The 20,359-nt window shown below is 36.8% G+C and overlaps 1 protein-coding gene across 1 annotated transcript in view; it reads left to right on the top strand.

Moving 5' to 3' along the window:
- TNS3 (tensin 3) overlaps window positions 1–20,359 on the top strand; it is a 174,866-nt gene that overhangs the window by 45,662 nt on the left and 108,845 nt on the right. The window contains exons 8-11 of the mRNA XM_041471326.1: window positions 13,008–13,060; window positions 13,836–14,007; window positions 18,069–18,119; window positions 19,353–19,475. Of these exons, the coding sequence (XP_041327260.1) occupies window positions 13,008–13,060; window positions 13,836–14,007; window positions 18,069–18,119; window positions 19,353–19,475 (399 nt within the window). The remainder of the gene's footprint in view (window positions 1–13,007; window positions 13,061–13,835; window positions 14,008–18,068; window positions 18,120–19,352; window positions 19,476–20,359) is intronic.

Below are 20,359 nucleotides of genomic sequence, written 5' to 3'. Positions count from 1 at the left end.
GTTCTTCTGAATGACAGATTTGTACTTTCAACACTGTGGATATTTCATGGCTGATAAGGTAAGTCAAGCTTTTAAGTAATAAAATCAAACAAACGCAAAGCCTATTCTCATGGATTAATTGTGAGTCAGTCTCACATTGTAAGCATTATGGTTGATGTGGGATGTATGCCCTGGTAAACTGTGTGTGGTTCATTTAACTAGGTTTTGAAGGTATTGTACTTTATACACACTGAAAACCTATAGCTCTTTCCAGCTGACATTTGTAACTTCAGTGAGCAGAAAAAGTTGACAGTTATGAAACTGCCTCTCTAGTTCAAAACATCTTTCCCACAGCAGGATTTAGAGACCAATTTTTAGTTGTACCACTGCTAATATTAGACTTTTTGTAGTAATGTATTGGCTCTTTCTTTTTAAAAGGTTTGTTTTAAACCTCCATTGATATAATTTAGCATGTTTTTAAGCCTTGGGAAATATTTTTGTCCAGTACTTATACAAAATTCTCAGCAGTTCACTTCATTCATGTTCACTCAAATCTCTGTTCATGCTTTCATGAAAAAGCATGAAATGAGAGATTGGGTAAAAATGCAAAAGGGAATAAGTGGTTAGCAATGTACATCTCCCTAGATCTTGTACCTTGGAATAAACACTCTCAGTTGCTGAGTTCTGTCATAGAGACCTAAATATGCAGGACGATAATGCAAAGCTAATTAATTTTCCATATCTGTTTGAAAGGTAGTTAGCTTATTAGTACTGTAGAATGAATATGTACTTCTGAATGATTTTTTTTTGTGTATATATATATATATGCCATTAGGAGGGTATTTCTTAGAATGTACTTAAGCTATGTGGAGAATTAAAGTAGTTTGTATTAACTTTTCTCCCTTTGCAGACTAATAATTCTGAGATGGTTAAAAATCATGTAACCAGAAGTGTAAGTAATTCTGGTTTATTTACTATTTTTTTCTTTTACTTGGCCTGATTTATTTTCCTGCTTGTGGCTGCTTATTTGTATCACATCTTCATAAAGCATTTGTTGCTAGCCATTTTCGAAGTACTCACTTTGGTTTCTGTGCTGTGAAATTAGCTTCTGATTAGGACCATTAGTGTTTTTTCCACCACTGAGTTTTTTTCAGAAATAATGCAATGAACTCTGCATTCCTTGTTTTTAAATCAAGCAGGGGAGAAATAAAGGGAAATATTATAGTCTTCATAGACTGAGTTGTATACAGAGGCATTCAGAAAGTCAAGAGATTTTTTTTTTCAGCAAGGATAATATTAATTATTGTATTGTATTCAATATGAAATTGATCTGTTAGCTTATATTAGTTCCAGTTGGTATGCCATGTTATTTAAAAAACAAATTAGGTGCCACTTCCCAACCCTTTATTACTATGGCGGTAGTGCTCCTGGTGAAAGTAGTATTAATGACATTTATTGAAGTACAATAGAGCCCAGTTGTCTAATTGATGTAGAAATTTCTGCAAATAGGAAGTACAGCCCATTTTAATACTAACAGCACTTAGAAGTATACTTTTAGCACAATTTCTGTAAAATAAATAAGACAAAAAGAAATAAGACAAAAAGAAAACTTTTAAAAATCCTTTGGAGTTACCTTTTAACAGAGATGTCAAATCTTGTAGATTTCTAAATAAATTATGGGAGATGCCTATAGTTAACTATCTGCTAGTAGGCGACTGTGATGCAGGTGTTTGATTCGCCACTGTGAAAATGAGGCTAAAATTTAAAAAGAGGCAGAAGGAAGGACTTGCAAGGACTCAGCATATGGTCTTGGCTGATTTATTGTTCAATTTCAGACCAGCTCTCTATTGCAATAAATGAGGATCTGTTTCACAGTATTAGTCCTGTGTGCATTGCATTTATTTTGTGATGCTGTCCATGGTTCTATGCTGCTGGCTTCTGCCGTGCCACTCTGTGCAGGGTGTGAAGAGACTACCTATGTAGACAGGAAATGTTCAAAGATGCATTAGCAGTATAGTTCATTTCCTTTGGCTGACAATAAATGTTTTGCTACAACCAAGGGTATCTCTGTGTTGGATCTGTGCTGTTATCTACTCTGTTTCAGTAAAATTAGAATTATTTCTAATTGCTGGAATATATTTGATATTGAGACCAGCTAAAATGTCTAGTGACATGATTGTTTCACCTTTCAGTTCACTGTTCTCCTCCTTAACTGGACAAATACACTAAAATTAAAAAATCAGAAAAGATTTTCATCTTAGTTAATCTTAGTTATTTGCATATGAATAATTGGTTTTGACAGCTGCTTATAGTGAAGCAAAATAGTGAGATCACTCTCTGATCTAGTTGCTAGTTGGAAGTTTTTAACGTCTTTGTATTACATCTTAATCCTTCAGAGGGTTTCCTCTTTCTACTGGTTGTTACACAAGCAAAGGTCATACATTTCTTGGCTTTTTTTTTTCTTTACATGTAATACTTTGTGCACAGCCATTTTGAATGCAGCTTTAATAGCAAGCAATGTTTTTTCAGCTGTGCCTTTTGTCTTATTTGTTTTGCATTGGTTATTACTTGACCATTATTGAGCCTCCTGAAATTGTCAGCACTTAATTTCTGTGGACCAGTGTATTCCAGGAGCAAAGGTTGACATGGATTGGCATGCAGAAGAAAGGTCCAATCTGAAACACAGATGTCTATTTGGAAAAGAGAGGAGATGTAAAGCTACAAGACTGGGCGATTCACAGAATGCTGTCCCTGGACAGTGGGGCTGGATGCAGCCATGAGATGAGGCTTGGATGAGGCTTCTGCAAGTCTCGTTCTGTGACTGCAGCACACATCCCATCTGTGTGGTGCTAATGGGAGGTGCATCTTTCTGTTCTCTTCCTTCTGACTTTGTACCCTACTTGTTTTCCTTTTTTTTTTTTTAGTTGACTAAACTGGAAGAAACTGCTTTAACTGATTCTTGTCTCTGGGATTGCTTCTTCTTTCTCTCTCTCCTTTGCATATTATTTCATGGCATCTGCTCCAGGAAAGAAAAACTCTCTTGCTTTTTTCTGGCAATGTGTCTGCTATTGGAATATTTCTAGAGTCAGCCCTTACTGCTTTATAGGAAAGCTGTGTGAACATCAGCCAAGACAGTTTTGCCTTGGTTGTGATGCTACCTAGAATTCAAAATTTTGTTAGCTTTTTTCTAGTGTTTAGGGTAGCTGTGAGGCATGGATAGCACATTCTTACTTGGGAAATCAAAGGTGCATTTGCTTTCATTTAAAGGCCTTCCTCATGGAATGTTATTCATAATATTAACATATTTAAAACAAATAAATCTAACTTCTTGTTTCAGCTAAAGGCTAGCAGAAGTGATTCTGTCATGTTCTATTCAAGAATTGTGTGCACATAATCTTCTGCTAGTTAACAGGTGCTCTAAATTTGTGGTGAAAGTTTTTCTTCAGTTTTGATCACTTTCATCTTAACTAAGTCTGAGAATAACTCTGTAGATCCACTCTGAAGTCTTTCCCTCTGCTGCCACCTCTTTTTTTTTTTTTTTTACTACTCTGCACATAACTATCTCTTTAGAGGAAATAAAGCACATACATACAAAAACTTTGTGTTACGTGCTACTTGGTCATGCCATACAGAGCCTCACAATGTGGTAGGTGTGAATTAATGCAGAAACCTTTACACTCTGCTGTATCTGTTGTGCTTAATTATATTGCCTGTGAATAGTACTCATTCAGGATGCTGTTTCAAAGCTCCAGCATAATTATGAAACTCTGTTACAACTGGAGCTGGAGAACATACATTATTTTAGTCAGTTGAGGCAAACTCCTTTCCTAATACTTAAATTACTAATACTTACATATGGATATAATAATTTCCCTCATAGATTTATAGAGGAACACAGTCATCTGAGTGTTGACACGACTCTGATTCACCCAGGCAGGTGTGCAAAAGACAATAGTAACGATTAGGGCTAGGAGCTAACCTCACAAAGCTTCGTGTGAACTCCTATTCTTGAGATATTGTAGAACTAAGGCTTCAATAAATATGATTTTCTAAATGTGAGCATGCACACCTGTAAAATTTTACACTAGGACACAATTATACCTTATTCTCACATGAGTAGTATCTTTACATGCATTCAGTATTTTATTCTAAAGAGTTCTTAGTAGCAGAAATGTGCTATGTGCCTTCTCTCTGTTACGAAAAGAGACCAACCATGGATAGACAGCCCAACCATACAAGGAACTTTCAGGCCATGAGCAGGGCTATTTTCTTGAATCTGTGTAAGTTGGAAGAACTGATTAGTTCCTTCTTGCCCTGGCAGATTGGTAGGTAGGACTCTATATCCAAGGGCCCAACACACTTTTTAAAAATTGAGGTGGACTACAAAGCCCTACAATGAACTTGTTTGGGGAGCCTGGCAGTTTTGGCTGAAATGTTGTAGGAAAGAATCATGGGAGCAGCTTTGCCAGCTACTAAGAGAGAGAGAGAAAGCTAGCTGTGATTTATAATTTCTGTGGACACTGCCATTTGCAGGGGTCACATCTCTCTGGATTCCTGCTGTTACACTACACAGGGGAACAGATCAGGATTTTTATGGACCACAGTATACAAAACAAAACTAAATTTGCTCTCGAACAAATAGCTGCTTGCAGCAGAAATAAATCTCTTCTGTGGAGTCAACTAAAACAATATTTTAAATTAATATTTAATATTTACTACAGGAATTGATACACAATAGCATAGAGATATTTTTATTTACAAAGCATGAATATTTTTTGCACTTGGAATCATTCTGAAGCCAGAAGCCAAAAGATGATGCAAATTCTGGTTCTCATTCAAAACACCCAAACATGTTTCACTGTGTTAGTTGGAATTATTATGGTGAGCAGTCCAATGATGTCCAAGTGTAGTTCATTGTACTGTCTTTTTCTGCAATATGCTGAAGTGTATAGAACTATTACACTGTGCCATGGAATAGGTTGGAGACTTTCTTCTGATTCCTGTCCATGGCTTGAGGAATGAAAAGACATCACAGATCCGGTTCAAATGCATTCAGATATCTTGCTGATGAGTCTCTCTCTTTGTATTTTTATTTATGCTGTTTGAATGGTGAACAATCACACTGATAAAAAGTTTCATAAAATGATTAAAATATGTATAAACCAATGTAATTTTATGCAGATTAGCTAAAAAACCTCTGTTGCTTATAGCACCATTAAAAATAGGCACAAATAAAATACTTATATCTGAAGTAGATACATGTCATTCTTTCAAAATGTCTGATACCTTTAAGTCGCAGATTTGACATTGATTGATATTTCAGATAACTGTAGTTTCTACTCATCGATCCTTATGCCTGTTAATGCTTTCATTCAAGAGGGATCACAGGAGAGAAACAGATGCGCTTTGTGAATGCATGCCAGATCTTGTAGCTCTGAGTTTGCAGTAGTGCCTCAAAGGAACATCTGTAGGGTTGATGTACAGGTGACTCAGCTGTTTAGAGCAACCCAGTCCTTGAAACCAGGATTTTTATATTCTAATGAGATAATTTTTAAGCAAATACTATATCATTCTACTAATACTATTGTATTGTAGTTCAGTGCCAGCAACTGGGTCTTAGGAAAGGCAACCGCTTGATTTTTCATTTGGCTTCCTTAGCCTGTCTTTGATTCTAGTCTCAAAAGGGGCAAGTCCTAATCTCACGTAGAATTCTAAGCCCATGTGTGGCCCACATGTCTAGTTTTACTTTGATATTGGAAACTAGTAGGTAACATATAAGGTTTTTTATTTACTTACTTTTCCAGAGCTGTATAGTAACTCAGTGTACTGCAGAAATGCAAATTGTCTGGGGCAAAACTGCACTCCCTTCTGTGTTGGGATTTTTCACAAACAGGATGGGACTGCTGGGATACGTTCCTTGAGCTTTATTGCAGCATCAGCCTCATTACATGGTTAAGACAATAGGAAGATGGCAACAGCTCACATACTGCCAGCAGTAGCCAAAGATTCTTCTGTTAGAGAGCATTTAAATACTTTCTAGCCAATAGCATATTGCTAAAGCTTACAGACAATTGTTCTAGCCAATCACTAAAAGCACATGTACACCTGCTTCACATGATGCTTGTTTGTATGCTTTCTATTAACAATACACAATAATAAAGCTTAAAACATTCTATTATCTTGGTAAGCATATTTTCCTGCAGTCTTAAGGTCTATCTTAGCCAAGCCTAAACATCAAGTTATTGTTCCATGTCCTTGCTTGCCCCATACCATTGTAATTTTTTCTACTTTCAGACTTTGTAGCTGCAGCTAGCTCTTAAATTTTCTGTTCTGCTTCTGAGGCCTGCTTTTACAGCTTTCTGGAAATCCTCTTATCTTTACTATTTTCCACATTTCCCTCTCTCGGTACAACTACAAAGAAACTTCCTTAACTTTGTAGTTTATTAACTACCTTGTATTACATAGCTCTATTATAATACATATTTCTTTTTCCTTGTTTGAGGAACTTCTCTTGCTTGTTTTAAGTGTTGCTATTTTACACTACAGCAATATTAATGCTGTAAAATTCTGGTCTATTCAAAGAATATAAGTAAAATCTCGTAGCAGTTACTATTTATTGTTCTAATAAGTCTTGTTCGTTCTAAGGTCTTAATTTAAAGCATTCATTTATGTCTATACGTGCATCTACTATCTTTATAAGATCTTGAGAACTTTCTGTGATTCTATTTCATATATCTTTCTCTTGAATGATAAAAACTTTGATAGTTTTGTCTATCATTTGTTGCACACACTGAAGTATATAAGGTACTACTACTAGTATCACCACTAAAACTACTAACACATAAACATATTTTACAAAGTTTCTTTAACTAAGGTGCAAAGCTCTATCTTTTGATCAAATCATCTATGATCTACTGTCTTTGAGTCGAGCTGTTAGATCTTTCAGCCTTTGTATGCTTTTGTGAATGAATTCAAAATGGTCAGACAGATTCATGTAACACAATCCTTCAAATTCCTCACAACCACGTCTATGTGCCAGTAAAAGAAAATAAATTGCTGCTCTATATTGAAGGGTAGTATGTCTAACACTGCTGATGTCTGTTAGCATTTCACTAATTGCAAAAGTGGCATTGGTTTGTTTACTCATCCAACATCTAACTCGATCTAACTGTTTCAACGCCATGTCAGAAATAAGTTGGGATAGAAGCAAACTTGCTAAAACTTTTCGCAGCTTTCTAGGGCCTAAAACCACTGTTACAATTTTTTCATATTGTTGGGTGAATCTTTTTCCTTTATGTTTTTTCTTAATGACTGTTTTAATACTAGGTGCTAGCACAGTAAGTTGTCTAATACTGCATGGACTACCTTCGAGGCGTGATGGAGTGCTTTGCTAAGTCCTATCTCCACAAATGAACTAATATGCTTTTGGTAATTGTCTTGGATATTGTTCAACCCTGGAAAGTCCACCCCAACTATCTGAGTAATTACACCAAAAACTTGAGTTTCTGTAAGCATTTATACAGCGTTTATTTCCACGAATTACTAATTACATTCCTAATAAGGGTAATTGGGAGTGACATTGTATTTCAGAGGATCATTGTCTCGCCAATTGCTGTCTAAAAATGTAAGTCAGAAATCTATTGTTAAGGAACTAAGAATCTCCAATTGCTGGGGTTCAGAAGGTGCTTTAGGAAGTTCTTTAGTCTAAATGTCCCAATTAACTACAGGATTGCTCCTATCAGCAACTTTACTTGGCTTACTATTGTTTTTTGGACAAGGGATCGTAATAGGTAGGTATGGCTAATCTTTTACTAGCACACTGACTAGGCAGGTTGAAAAAGGCTTTTCTGGTTTCGAATTGAACAGGCATATAGTGTCTGAGCCTGCTGTCTTGGGTAAGATGATCCAGACATTTCCTTTTGGTTGTTCTACAGGCAAATCTGTACTGCAAGGATCAAGTAAAGTTAGCCAGCACCAGTGTAACACTCGATTTTGCTCTATACCTTTTAAGAGCTATTTTTTGGCAAAACATTTTCCCATATATTTCAACTCACAAAGTCTGCTTTTGTTCCTTCTTAAAGTTGCCTGAAGACTAAACCACTGTGTTAAAAAAATGTGTTCTTTTTGTGTGTTCTTTCTGTTTCTAAGGCCTGCTTTTACAGCTTTCTAGAAATCCACTTACCTTTACTATTTCCCACATCTTCATCCTTTGTCCTTTTCATAATCTTTCTGGTGTCAGAAGCTCTATTACAGAGGACTTTAGCCTATGAGCTGTGCAAGACTAATGAGGTATGTAAGTGTACTGGCTGTAACCCAAGTTTCCTTATTCTGTTCTTGGAAAAGCTGAAAATGATTGTCTAGCTGAGATAATGACTTCTTACAAATACCCCCCCCCCTCCTCTTTTTTTTTTTTTTTTTTTTTTTTTTTTTTTTTTTTTTTTTTTTTTGCAGGCATTATTTTTTACTTGATTGTCTTAATTTCTTTGAGAGACAGCCTTTCAGCATAGGACAGGGAATGCAGATTTAGCAGAAAGGTTATTTCTTATTCCTTCTGTTTCTGGACTTGTGGAAAAGTTGTCTCAATGCCATCTCTGTGCCACATGCTGTGAGATGGCCTATACATGACCTTTGTGGTGTTTTTGCTCTGAAGCTGTGAAGTGGCTCAAATTAAGATTATAGAGGTATGAGATGTCTGCTGTGTGGGACAAGCACAAGCTTGCTATTTGAGGCAAGCCAGGAAATCCATGAAGAAATTCACCCTCTTTGGTGTCGGAAGAACATGAATAAACAGGGCTGATCTCAAAAGTCCGCTTTGCTCGATCTGTGCTGTAGTTTAATTGGACTGCTTGGCTCACTTCCTACACTTGCATTGACACCAGGCTGTACTGGGAAACTTATATCTACTGACTGTTGTGAGCTGGTGAAAATGATTCAGAATCAAATATGGGACTGTTTCTTAGCTTCTGTATCATGTCTTGGCTTTAGGTGACTCTGGGCTGGTGTCATGGTTTGACAATGGCCAGGCACCCATGAGAGTCACTTGCTCACCTTCCCTTGCCACAGGTGGGCAGAGGAGAAGGAAAAAAAGTTGATGAAGGCTTCACAAGTTTAAAAGTTGATGAAGGCTTCACAAGATGAGTTAAGGACCAGGAGAAAACACTTCAAGGGCAATACAGGCTCAACTTAAGGTTGCAAAGTGAAATTTATTACTAACAGAATCAGAGGAAGATAATGAGAAGTAAAATAAGCCCTTAAAACACTATTTCCCCCCAACCCCTCCCTTCTTCCCACTGACAGTGCAGGGAGACAGGGCATGGAGATTTTGGTCAGTTCATAACCGAGATTTTCTCCCGCTGCTCTGCGAGAGTTCTTCCCCTATGAGACTGTGGGCTCCCTCCCATGGGAGACAGTTTTCGTGAACTTCTCTGGTGTGGGTCCACTCTCACGAGCAGCAGCCTTCTGCACTTGCTGCAACATGAGTCCCTCCAACGAGCAGACAGTCCTTCCAAAAGTGCTATGGCATGGGTCTCTCTTCCCACAGGGTGCAGTCCTCCAAGGACAGGCTGCTCTAGCCTGGAAGCAGGGACCCTCTCTCTCCACTGGGTGTTCCACTGGATCACAGTCTCCTCCAGGCATCCACATGCCTGGAGGACAGGCACGTGCTCTGACGTGGATGCCTCCCCCATGGACTATGGGTGGATCTCTACAGCGCCCATGGACTGCACGGGGACAACCTGCTTCACCATGGCCTGCAGAGGAATCTTGGCTGCAGCGCCTGGAGCATATCTTCTCCCTCTTTCTCCATTGACCTTGGTGTTGCCATGTTTTTTACCTTCACATGTTCTCACTTCCTGCTCTTTTCTGACTAGGAGCAAAACCTGTGACTTTTCCAGCAGCTTCTCACAGGAGCCATCTTTGTGGCTCCCCTGCTAACAAAAACCAGGCTGTGCAAAACCAATACAGGTGGTTTTGTCTGAGGACTTAATTTTTGAGAAAGTTGGCATCACAAGCTCTGTGATGAGTCCAGTACTAGATGCAGGAGGCAATGGTGGTAAAAGAAGGAATACAGAGTATGTCAAAGGGGAGAGTTGTATGGCTTGAGTTTTTACTGGAAAAGGGCAATGACACAGTACCTTAGATGCAATGAATTTGTTTATAAATTCACATCTGTGACTGGAGAGAAAAGGTTGTTTGTTGAGAACCTATTGCCTCTGCTTGCTGGCTTTCATACAAATGCAGATAAATTTGACCAAATGGCTCCTTGCACTTGCTTACGTAGAGACAACTTCTATGTGTTATTGTTTGGAATATCAAAATTGCTTAAGACTGAATAAATAGGTGAATAGAAAGTGTTTACTTTATTGAAAACTGTCTTATATGACTGGTTATACTGTCAGATGTACAGGTTATGGCATCATTGCCCGGCATTTCCAGGGAAGTAGGGGAACAAGAATCACGGGGAGAAATTAACAGAAGAATAGTCTCAGGATGGTCTGTCCTACTCATAACATATCAAGCACTAGTTTCACTGAATCTATTGTAGTTGCAACTCTAAATTTTTAGCCAGGTGTGATTAAAACACTCCATATGGAACCATTGTTTTTCATTGCCCTGCATCTTCTCTACTGCTGTTAGTTGTCAGGAAATGAAAGTCATACCTAGTTTTGTGAGATTTTCTGTGTAATAGTCCATTCTGGGATATGCCAGATGGCATTTGCTCTCTTGGAAGGTTAGTAAAATTTTTTTGCCATTATTCCTCCAGTGTATAGCAAGCAGAAAACAGTGTTTGTTTGTTTTCACTTGAATGGAGATGATTTGCCTTTAAGGATGGTCTGCCCTGTGCTGCTGAATCCTTTCTTTTGGGGAAACTTGTATTCTGATGGTTTGGTGACACAGTATGCATACAGTAAATATATATCTCACTAATGGGTTTTTTTTTTTTGCTAGTGGTTTGCATTCTGTTATTGTTCATATGCTTATACACTAGGATGCATGCTACTAGAATTTATTCTAGTTTATCTGGCACAACAGTGTGAAATAGAGAATGATTTTATCACTAACTTTCTTACCAGAGGAAGCTGTTTTAAGTGTCTGATTATTCAGGATACATGACTGTGGGATTCACATTCTCTGAACCTGAGAGAAGCAGAGAAGAGAACAATCAAAACAATTCTTATCTCATTTACTGCTCATGTGTTTATGCTCAAATGGAATGCATTATGGAAGATTGTTTACCTGAAGGAATTTGGTAATTGGATTCTGGTGTGAGTGTTTTGTTTTCTTGACCAGTCTCTGCGAGCTGTGTCCTGATGGTTGGTCAGGGGACAGTCATGAGATTTTGTTGAGTTCTTGTTCAGCTTCAGTTTAGATGTAGTGTAATATAGTATAGAATAATATAGTATAATAAAGTAATTAATTAGCCTTCTGATATCATGGAGTCCTGCTCATCATTCTTCCCTTCATCGAGGACTCGCCTGCTTTTACAATACATGTCAGTTTAGTCATCAAATTTTTAGTAAATCAAAGAAGTACTTCTTAAGCAATGGATACATTTGTCACCAACAGAAACCAAGGAAGTGTAGAGTCCTGCTTCATATTGCTTTCTATTTACAAAACCAAAACAAAATGCACCAAAAGCTATGTCTTGAATTTCAGTTATAGTTATTTACTTGTTTTGGCACCCATGGTATATAATCTAAAGCCTTTAAAATTCAGAGTAGGGATTGGGTAAAAAGACCATGAAGTTTCCTCCTCTTCTGTTGTCTAAGTAAAGGCAGAAACTAGTGAAACTGGGACCAAACACTTACATGAGATGCACCTTATGCCATCAGTTGTGGTTTAAAATTTGCCAGAACAGTTCACTTTGAGAAATTCTGAAAGAAAATGTGCCACTTTTTTGCTTATATGTGTCCTAGCTCTTCCCAGATTTTGATACACAGTATCATTTTATGGAAAGGTTTAAGGTGTCTTCTATTCAAACACAGTTTATTTGGTTTGGGAATACTTGTGTGGAGTCAAAATAGATAGGGTTTATCATTCTTTCAGCTGTAACTCTTAACAAATAAGCTTTTATGTGCATGTGTCTGTATATTAAGCATGAATTCAGGGCAGGGAGAGGAGGGATTACTCTTTCTCTTATTGATTTACTGATGCATGATACTAAATTGAACTTCTGATTTTCTGTATCAAAATGTATCCATATCTAAGTGCTAAATTAAAAAAAAATCCAAAACACATGAATTAAAAAAAAATACACAAGCTAAAAATATATATAGAAATAGCTAAATGTAAATTGAATATTATTATTTCTTTTTATTTAATGTTTGTATAGTAGTAGCTTCTTTTTGTAGAGTTTTTTAATTTTTATACCTGTCCTGGAATGAAGGGATACTGCCCCCTCCAGATTTCTCTTTCTCTCTGTTACATACAGAGCTTGGGTGACAATCACTCTGGACCTTAAATCTAAGACAGTTACAATTAGGTGAGACAAATTCTACTACTATGGTTCATGTGGGAGTATATTTTCACACTTTTTTCATTCATAGTTACTATTACTGAACAAATGGAACTTCAAAAGTAAACTACTACACATTCTCAGAAAGAAATTCTCAGTAGTCTGATACAGGAGTATACATATTTCAATATTTAAATTCTCAGGAGTCTGATACAGAAGTATATCTTTCAATATTGTCATAAGAAAATCAGTGGAGAGAAACTTCTTTTGCAGGTTTATACAAAAATTCAAGTTACATTTTCTCAAAGCCCGCTATGTTTTCTCTAATCTTAATGCTAAGAAGAGTGCTAAAAATGTCACAAAAGACTTTTCTGGCAGTAGTGAGTGGGAAGAGGTAGTAGAAAGTTAAACAAAACTTGGCCATAATCAGTGTTTGCATTCAAAACATAGGGCAATGATCCTCTTGTACTCTCTTGTTGTTATAGTCTTTCAAATCATAAATGAGGTAGAAACACTGACATCAGTGACAGCAAGTTAAGGTTCTGGATTGATTTGTCTGCTTTCTTTGTTCCAGAATTCCAGCCGTGTTTTGAAGAACTCACCTTTCAGTTGTGACAAACTATCACGGCAAGTATTTCTTTCAAATTTATGTAGCAGCGTCATGTGGTGTGGAGGTGGGCTTAGGCTTTGTTATTTGTGGTTGTGATGTTATTGTGTGGTTGTGGTTGTGAGGGAGTTCAGTCTTCTGCAAGATATGATATGCTGTGCAAGTTCCATTTTTACAATGCCTTTGTGAGAAAACTAGACATATTTACTGAGCTGATCTTCTGGTATTTTATTAAGAAGGACAAAGTTGTGGAAAAGACATCACATGGAAAAGAAAGAGAAGTATTTGTAGACTAACCAGTGAAATTATTTTAATTACATTCCTGTCTGTCGTACTTTGGGGACTGGTTTTAGATTCAATTCAGTTTTACGCAGAGCAGGCTTCAAGATCTGCAGTATTTTACAGATCTCTGGTCAAGCTTCCACTTTGTAAAGCATTTGCAGAATTCTACAGAGAGATGTGTACGGACAGAAATACCTATACATTTCTATTTGACTCACAAATTTGTTGTGCTGGTGTTTGTCAAATTGCTTGTATTAATTTTCCACATTATTAATTGCAGAGATTTTTTCACTACAGTTTTGATGTGAAGAATACAGGTGAAGAACTCCATTTGTGTTCTGAACTGAATACTTCGAGCTCTGTAGGCATTTAGTGAGTTGTAATTGTAATGAAGTTACTGGAAACATCTGATGCTTGGCTGTAGGAGACTTAAGTTGCAATTTCTTCTCATTAATATGCCATGTTTCTTCTTGGCTGCATTTCTCTAAACTGTCACGTCTAATTTCTTCCCAGAAGTGCAGACTTTGATCACATTATGGAGGAAGGCTCTGAACTTGACCTCACCTACATCACAGAGCGGATTATTGCTGTATCCTTCCCTGCTGGCTCTTCTGAGGAAACTTACCTCCACAATCTACAAGAAGTAACGCAAATGCTCAAATCCAAACATGGTGATAATTACTTGGTATGTGTAAGATCAACCATTTGTGGCACATTTTGTCATGCAGGAAGACTACTTTATGTCCACATAAACCTTTATAAACTAAATCTCACTCTTTGGGCCATCTTTACAGCCTTGTAAGCAAGTTCAGGATTTTCAGTAGTGTTTTAAGCGGCTAGATATTGAAAACACTTTTTGTGCTGGGGCAATGCAGTCTCTGTGGTGGTGTGGTGATAATGCGTAGTCAAATGCTGGAGAATAATTGCACTGACCATTTTCATTGTCCAAAGCATGCTCTTAAAAGATACACATTCTGCAATGAGGAGTGTGTTCTTCGTTTGTAGCAGTGAGCTACATCTGGGTTCTCAGGTGGGTATCTGATGGTCTCTCACTGTCATGTTTTCACTTGTGAAGGCAACATTTAAAAGTAGGGTTGCTGTTGATGTGTTCTGTCCAACTCTTCCTCATTAACTTGTTTTAGGTGCATTTTCATGACATTTAATTTTCTATAGGAAATCAAACAAATATATAGTGAGCTCCATGTGCAGATTTTTTTTTTTTTAATGTTGACAAAAAGCTGTTAATCTCCTGTGCTACTTACTGGCTACTGCCATGGCATGTATTGTCTCAGCTTGTTCTATGAGGCTGAATTTTAAACAAGGTCAATATTTTATTTACTTTTTTTCTTGTACTGTCTTTTAGGTATTGTGTGTTAACTGTTAGAATTAAATCCATGACTTCAGGAACATGAACTTTATTCACAGTAGAAATTAGTTACTGTAGAGATTCCACTAATGATTTAAACACCTTATCTTCTTCTCACAAACTGAGAAGGTTACAGGTGTGTTTTAAACCAGACTGAACTTGTGATGTGGACTGATGTCCGCAGCATGCTGCCTTGCTGTCCTTGGCTTCCCTTCCATCAGGCACTGGTAGCTTATAAGGCACATGATAGTTTGAAGGTGACCTGTGTGTAAAGTTTCATAGGTTGAAGTTCACCTGTTCTCTGCCCATTTCCATGCAATAGCAGTGTAAGCTTGTAGTCTCTCCACTACACTTAATCTCACTTAATACTTAATTGTATTACAAAAAATTGATATATGGTAAATCTGGTTTAGTGTCTCAGAAGGATTGTAGTCTCTGCCTCTGAGAGGGATTGTAGTCAGTTTCTCTTGCAAAGTTGAGATTTTTTTTATTTTTTTTGTTTTAATTCTGTTCTAATTGTTAATTTATTTTCTAATGGGTACTTTGGTAATCAGCTGTCTTGATAAAAAGAGAGCTTGATGCCATCTACTCCAAATATGTTTCTGCAAATTTGCAAAATAACCTGACAAAGCACAGCCAGGTTGTATATTCAGAGAGCTTGTTTTTAAACTACCTTTTGTTTCTCATGTTTTGAATACCTCTTCAGCCTGCTCAAGAGGCACATGTGAATCAGCAAAGAAAAAAAACTCCAAAACCTCCACAAAATGGTATGCAAGTCAGCAGTCCTGCTGAAGTTGGTGGGAACAATTCTACTCTTCTATTGGGTCAGAGTCTCAGATAACAGAACATATAGTACAGCATTTGTCATTTTTTTCTAGTTGTTTTCCTTTCACTACAGTGAAAGGAGTGAGCATATTGTTTCCTGTTTGAGTCTGTTATGAAAAGTATGAAAAATAAACCCCTAAGTATCTAATTTTCTTTAACAGTAGAGGATTATGCTTTGACAGTCTGAGACCAAAGTCCCTTAGGGAGAGATGAAAGTCTGTCAATAGCTTACAGTGAATTTTTCTCTGCTTTGATGTCCTAAAAAACCATATTACCTGTAGGCTTTGGTTCCCAGAAGAAACATGACTTTTCCAACAGATGAAAATTAGAAACCAAAGTTAATGCTCCTCTGTCTTGTACCAAGATATAAGTAAGTGGACCTAGGATATGCCAAAGAGGGACCAAAAGGGTTGCAGTTTATCTTCCACTGTGTCATGGTTAAATCCCAACCAGTAATTTAGCCCCACACAGCTGCTCCCTTGCTTTCTCACCAAGAATGGGGAAAAGAATCAGTAGACTAAAAGTGAGAAAGTACATAGGATGAGCTTAACAGGTTAAACAAAAGCTTTACACATGAGCAAAGCAAAACAAGGAATTATTAATTCCTTTCTGTGGGCTGGCAGATGTTCAACCATCCTCAGGATAGCCAGGCTTCATAAGCCAAAATGATGACTTGGGAAGCCACACACCACCACTCTGAATGTCACCCCTCCCTCCTTCCTTAAGTTTATATGCTGAGCATGTTATATGGTATAGAAAATCCCTTTACTCTGTTGAGGTCACCTCTCTTGGCTGTGTCCTTTCCCAGCTTCTTATGCATCCTCAGCCCACTTACTGGTGGGGTGGTATGAAGTCTCTTGAAAAAAAAAAAAATTTATTGAAAAAGAAAAGCGCTTGACACTGTGTAAGCACTGCTCAACAATAATGAAAACATCCCTGTTTTATCAATACCATTTTCAACAAAAATCTGAAACACAGCCCCATATGAGCTATGAAGAAAATTAACTCTATCCCAGCAGAAAACAACACACAATGGCATCTATTTATACCATATACTTCTCTTCAAAGGCTTCTGTGATGTCTTGCTTTGTTGTATGCGAAATGTTGGTTCCTGTACCTTCTCGTTTCTGTTCTGTGCTGTTGGGATTCCTGGAGTATATCAGTGTGATCACTGTAGCTTGATGGGGACTTGGTACAACAGCAGCTTTGAGTTTGATGTCTGTCCCAGCAGTTACAAGTACCCATCATGAACAGGACTCTATCCTGACACAGGAATTCTTAATTGTTCTTAAATATAAATACAATAAGAAAGATGAATAAAAAAGTTGTTGTCAAATACCCCTTCTTTTCCTGTGGAAAATTTTAGGTAATTGATTTCTCAATATAGCTTTAGCACTCATTTTAAGAATTCAGTATTGAGACCTACACCTCTCTGTTACTTTCTTTTCCAATTATGAAAGCTAATAGAAAATTACAAAAAAATTTGTGCCATTTACAGAAGACAATGTTAATTTAATTCCTATTTTACTATTGGTATTTCAGGAAGGATAAATACAGTGATGTAGTTGCTTTAACCTGTTGTTGGCTTCTTTGCTTAGACAGCTGATGAGAGTGCTGATTAATGCAAAAGGGTAATACTTTAGAAGAGTCTTACACTTTAGAAAAGGGTTCTTAAATTGTTCTTGGGTAGTATTATACTGTGTAATGGACTTGCCTTATATTTACTGCTTCTCATGTTTATGACCTGTTCATTCCTTTCTCTCAGTGTAATGAATGAGACTTCCAATAACCATTGAAAGTCTCATGCCATCTGTACATAACAGCATGTAAAATAGCCATGCTTTGAAGGAGAATCTGCCTCATTAGCATTGTTTCAGTTCTTGAGTAATGGTGTTTCAGCTTTTTGTTATTGATTGATACTAATTTAAGGCACTTTCTAATGAAAGAGTCAATTATTCTTGTATACACTGCTTTCTTTTGTTCATTTTGCTGTCTACCTTTCATTTATTCCTCATTAAATACTAAGTGGAGGGGAACTTGCTATTTAGTGGGTTAACAGAAGAGTTGGAAGATCTCATAGTCTAAGTTATAGTTAAATAGGTATATCCTGTCATCCCTGCAAATGAGGGATGACAGAGAGACCAATACGTTCTTGTCAGGCATGCAAATTCAAATATTTAACAGTGTACCACCCTCCCAGACTTCTCATTGTTAATTCTTATGGTCTACATTATATTTCATGATAGCCAGATTTCTTAGTATACCCCTGACTCAAAGCCATGTGAAATAAATAAGATCTAGTAGAATTTTAATTGTCCTTTTCCAAAATGTGCATTTAAGGTTAGCTTTAATTTTAATGTAAAATGACTAAATATCTAAAATACATTTGCTAGTGCTACCTAATGTCAAATGTTAATTTAGTTTAGTAGAACATCAGGCAAGCCTGAAGCCATGTAATTGTAGTTTCTGGTAATTTTTATGCTTCAAATACATCTATTTACTACATAAATTATAGAATCTTGATGGTTAATATTTTTTTCTTTCTTTTTGAACAGGTATTAAACCTCTCTGAAAAGAGGTATGACCTTGCCATGCTTAACCCAAAGGTATCGACTCTCTTCCATACCATAGCTTTTCTAGTGTTAAATACAACTTAAATGGCCTAATAAGCTCTGAAGCTATGCAGGTGTTGATATACAGAGTAAGAGAAGAAGTTTTGGAAGATACTAAAACACCCCACATGCATCCCTTTTTATTTTTTCTCAAGTTCTGTTTTGTGTCTGTTAGATCTGTGTTTTACTGCTATTCCTGTTATTTTCTTAGACTTCACACACAGGACCATAAGCCTGTTGTGACTTCTGAAAAACTTCTATTGGGTGATACAGATTTCACTTCAAGTATACTTTTTTTGTGCAGTCAAGGATACTGGGGTTGTATACTGTAATGCACAGTCAGCTGAAGTTAGTGAACTTGATTCAGATAAGGATTTCCCTTTTGTACTGTCTTTGAGTAGTTGCTTCTCTGCACAATAGAGACATAAAGAATTTCAGAATGATTGATGTCTGACTCTTGTTCCTTCTCACCAATTGATGTATTTGTTTGTTGTAAGAAATGGTGTGCAGGTACACTTCATCATCTCTTATAAGGCCAGACAGAGTGGCACAGATGTTTATTTACAGCAGTAGATTCACAGAGATAAGCTACCTGAGGAAAGTATTAAAACCCCTCTTAAGTTTAACTTTTTGCATGCTTTATTGATCATGAAGGATGGATTTTTTTAATATTAGGCATATGTTGAATGCATAATATGTATGTATTGCATATGTGTTGTTAATAAATATACATATAATGAAAATAGGCTTAGTAAACTGTATTATGTAGTGAATAGAAAATCTGAACAAAATTTTTGCATGCTGTAATCATGCTGCACATTAGGGAAATAAATTGAAAATAGAATGAAAGATCATTGTTTGCTCTAATTCTAATTGAATTTACTGGTATAAGATACCAGAAATTCTAAATGAAAAATCATGTAAAAAATCAAGACCTTCAGAAATGTTGTCACTTCTAAGTGGCTGGTGAGATTTGAATGGGGCGAGGAGGAAGAGGAGGAAGTTTTTTGTTTATTTGTTTTTGTAAAAGTACTAGCATCTTAAAAAAACACAAATTCCCTCTTCCCCTTTAGAGACCTGTAAGCATCATGACAATTGAATTGCATAGTTATCTGAGATGGGAAAAGTTGTGGAGACTTTCAACCATGACATTTATTTGAATCCAGATTTTAGTATGTGATATTAGGATCAAGGTGTCTCTTATAAATGTTACTTGTTTAATTGCAGATTATGGATGTGGGGTGGCCTGATCTCCATGCTCCACTTCTTAATAAGGTGTGCACCATCTGCAAGGCTATGGAGTCCTGGCTGGGCAATGATCCTCAACACGTGGTGGTGATCCATTGCAGAGTAAGTGCTGTGGATGAGTTTGTATTCATTTTCTAAAACCTTGTCCTTTACTCTCCTTGTTTAAAAAAATAAAAAGTTAGATCTGTTTTCAATGTTGGCAGCAGTGTGCCAGATGTTTTGTTGATGTAAATAAACTTAAATCCATTGACCTTCCATGCTTGTTAAAGATTTCTTTTTTATGACTTATGTTCTAGCCCTTGCTGCAGGTATAGCATGAACCAATGTTACTTCATCCTTCAAAGATCACTGTTACTTCTGTAAATATATTTAGAAGCTTGAGGTTTTTCCAGCTGATGCAAAACTCTCTGTGTTCTGTGACACTCATTAATTTTATTGCTGGAAAAAAGATAGGCACTGTATCACACATCATCTCTTTATACTGTGTATGGTTATAGGAAATGAGTCCATTAAGGACCTTCTGGATACTTTTGAAAGGTTTTAATTGACAGCATCATTGCAGTGCCTTAGAGCAAAGCTACCAGTGTGCTGTGTTGCTTCCTCCTGCTTCCTCACAATAAACAGAAATAAAGAGAAACCTTAGTTAAATTTGGATAAAATGAATTCAGAACTGGGTTGGTAGCTGCGCTTATGATACTTGATGCAAACCTATCTCTGTATCACTGGCAGGCAGATGTTACTCTAAACAAAATGATGGTGATAATGGGATGGAAACTTCAAATCAGGTTGTGTAGTCTCCAGTCCCAAATTTCTTCGAGGCAGAATGTCATTGTATGAAACACTTGAAATCTTACTAGATGCAGGAGTGCAGCCCAGAAAACTGCCGGTACATGGGACAAAAGGAAACAAAGTATTTCTGGGTATACAATCATATACAAATTGATAATGCATGTTTTTGATTAATGCCTTTTGCTAATATAGGTTTC

The sequence above is a fragment of the Pyrgilauda ruficollis genome, unplaced genomic scaffold, assembly GCF_017590135.1.
Source record: "Pyrgilauda ruficollis isolate IOZ18807 unplaced genomic scaffold, ASM1759013v1 scaffold261, whole genome shotgun sequence".
Lineage (NCBI taxonomy): Eukaryota > Metazoa > Chordata > Aves > Passeriformes > Passeridae > Pyrgilauda > Pyrgilauda ruficollis.
Note: the sequence above shows the minus strand (reverse complement) of the source record. Positions and strands in the feature narration are given on the sequence as shown.